The 3,186-nt window shown below is 42.5% G+C and overlaps 1 protein-coding gene across 1 annotated transcript; it reads left to right on the top strand.

Annotated features, from left to right (window-relative positions):
- Window positions 1–1,657: 1,657 nt before the first annotated feature.
- TEOVI_000523700 (uncharacterized protein) lies at window positions 1,658–2,632 on the top strand (the record flags this gene model as incomplete). The annotated part of the gene is made up of 1 exon (XM_067223952.1): window positions 1,658–2,632. One exon carries the CDS (start codon window positions 1,658–1,660, stop codon window positions 2,630–2,632), a length of 975 nt encoding a protein of 324 aa, XP_067080053.1.
- Between the last annotated feature and the right edge of the window lie 554 nt (window positions 2,633–3,186).

The following is a 3,186-nucleotide window of genomic DNA, read 5'->3' as shown; positions in this document are numbered from 1 at the left end:
GTGTATATACGAATATTATAATAAGAGCAATAGTAATAATAATAATATTAATGATAGTAATAATAGGAGTGTGTAGTGCGTGTGCACATACGAATATTATAATAAGAGCAGTAATAATAATAATAGTAATGATGATAGGAGAGTGTTGTGATTGTGTGTATACCAGTAGTATAATAAAAGTGACGGTGAAGGCAAAGTGAATGGCCAAAATACAAGTACTTATAACAATGACAATGGAAAAATTGGAATGAGGGAAAAAGATATTAATAAAACATGAAATATGCGGTTTGAAACACAGATATGACTATTGGCACCATTATACAAAAAGGTTGATAGAAAATACAATGGGGTAGAAATTGAACCCAGTGTCCAGGACAATTGGAGCGCACAATTCAGCCGAGGAAGCGATATACGAAAGAAAAAAAATCATAAAGTATAACAACGTAATTTGCAAGAGGAAAGCACATAAGAAAATTATTAAAAAGGCGACTGTGCTCTACATTTAACCAAAAATGGGCAGATGCTGCTGCAGAGGAAATGGTGGTGTCATTATTTTTTTATATAATAGAAAAGCATAACATCTAGTGGAAGCAGGAGTAGGAAAAGGTGGAATAAAGGAGAAATGATGACGAAGTATTCCTCCCATCAGACATATTAATATTGGGTAACAGTTTTGGGAAAAAATATGATATTATTGGAAGAATATTTTTTAAAGCTAAAAGTACCAACAGATTACTGTGGTCAAAAAAATAATAGAACCAGAGCAACTGCATGTAATAGCGCGTGTATGCATGTCCTGTTGAACTTTATATGAGGAACAGAAAGTTCCAAACGATACTCCGCCTCTCCCCTACTGCATCAATGGCAAAGCTTTGAAGTCATCCAAGGAAGATACAATTCATATAAGTATACACAGTAGTCCTGCAGTAGTGGATATTATAAAGAAAAATTTAAGCGCAAAAAATGGCAGTTGGTATAGTAGTACTTAAAAAAAGATGTAAAGAAAAGATAATAAGTCAAAAGAACACCGCGAAATGTCCAATATAATTTGCCTGGAGAAGCGGTAGCGTTATATCTTCATTGAATATGCATCAAGGCAGAAGGAGTTGAACCGTACTAAATTTACATAGAGACCATGAATATTAAGTGTTAGAGATGTAGGTATAGGATTGTATAGATTAAATTTAAAAAGTGGAGATTCAGGACCTTGACTGAGTGGCCTATTATAGAAGTTAGCAGAGACTGTCAATGTCCCTACAGCTGTCTAAAAATTCCTGTAGTATGACATAAAATAAGTTTATCTAGGTGCACTTACAGCAGAGTATGGACAAAAATAAAAAAGAATTGAAACAAATAAGACAACGAGAAGCGATAAAGGGTATTTTATCGCGGATGTTATTTTTAGGTGAGCCAAAACCTCAATAAGTAAATGATATGACAAAGGGCAGCAAACCTGTTGCCTCCATTTATGGCAGACAGGTTTTACCAATCTTTTCTCTTGACATAAAAATGCATCCGCATTTTCGGTTGATCTACATTCTTTCAGCACATTCCTCCTACAATAACAATAACTCTAAAAAGCTGCGATCTCATTACAACGCCACATAGCAGAAGTTATCCACATATCCAACTGTTCAACACTGGAAGCTCTGGGACGATGAACATGTCTGTGACCTGCTTTATGCTTGTAGCCGTATCAGGATGGTCGGCCAGAGGAGAAAAAGCGCGAGAATGTACAACACTCTGCGGCTGTGCAGCACGGATAAGGCGTCGGCTCGCGGCGGTCAAAGCAGAGCTCGACGCCGATGTAAGCGCCAATGACAAAAATAAAAATGACATGGTGCAACTATTGGTTGCGGCCATAACGGCGGACGACGATACGAAACGAAAAGTGGCACCAGTACTAGCGGCGGCAGGTAAAATAACAAGCCAATACGACGAGGAATTACAAGCAGCGTCAGCGGCTTACGAAAACGCGCTCAAGCTAACAGAACAGCTTGCAGCGGCATACGCTGTGCAGCACTTGATCAGAACCGGCAAAGGAACCATCGAGATAACGCTAGCCACAAGCAACCCGAGGCTGGCCGGCAGCGGCTACACCGGCATTTTCACACTTGGCAGCATAGGAAAGACGGCATGCAAAAACGAAACCAATGAAGATTCCGTAAAGACAGCCTTAACAGAAGAAGGCAGCGAAGCGGAAAGTAGCACTCCGAATCTGATAACGCACGTCAATATCGTCGGCAATTGTCAAAAAGATGGCACACCAACCAACGCATGCGGCAGCAACAACGACCTCGACTGGCAAGCGAAAATCAAAATAGGCATGACGTTCACCAAAGGCACCGCCGCAAAGCAGAAGATCCAGCACGCTGTGTTCGACAAGTTGACAGGTCACAGCGCGGCCATCGCTCAAGTAAAGATTAACGCAATCCTTAACACGACCGAACAGTTGCTGCAAAGGATAAAAACATCGAAAAAAGCAGCACAAGCCATCACCAAGCAAACTTTGCAGAAAAAACTTCAAACATCTCTAGGAGGCGACAAGGAAACAAGAGAAAAATACGACAACAATGCCTGTGCAAGAGGAGACATGATCGATGTCGCCGGTTGCAAAACAGGCGGCCCATAAACCGGAAGGGAAACGCTCAACGGTGCTCTTCTTTGTCTTTGCACGGGCGCCAAAAACAACCTAAAACAGGCGGACGTCTCTGAACTGGCAACGCAGAGCGCCTGGTCCGACATCAGGCGATCCACGACCGGAAAACATCTGACCGAGCTCAAACAGCGCTGCACGAAGGCCAAAGCTCCGCCTGAACCGCCTTTAAAACTACGCAGCGCAATAGGCAACCTCAAACACAACATAGCAGTGAAGGGTAGTAACGGCTACCACGGCGCCATAAGCACCGGCACATCTGGCTGCACATGACAAAGCAACAGCGGGATATGCGTAAAATGTGCGGGTTACATCGCAGAAGATGGCGATAAATGCGACAAAATAAACTGGGAGACGCAGATCTCACAAGCTGCGGAAAATATGGAAGCACACGATTATGAGCTAAGGAAATGGCAACAACTGGCAGATGCCCTTAAATTGCGGGCGGCAGCAACCTGGCAAGTTGCGGCGGAAGCTAAAATACTAACAGTAAGCACAGCACACGACCGGACTCATGCAGCCAGAAAAAC

This window comes from Trypanosoma equiperdum (genome assembly GCF_001457755.1).
Source record: "Trypanosoma equiperdum strain OVI genome assembly, contig: ctg_2012, whole genome shotgun sequence".
NCBI lineage: Eukaryota > Euglenozoa > Kinetoplastea > Trypanosomatida > Trypanosomatidae > Trypanosoma > Trypanosoma equiperdum.
This window is presented reverse-complemented; position numbering and strand designations above follow the sequence as displayed.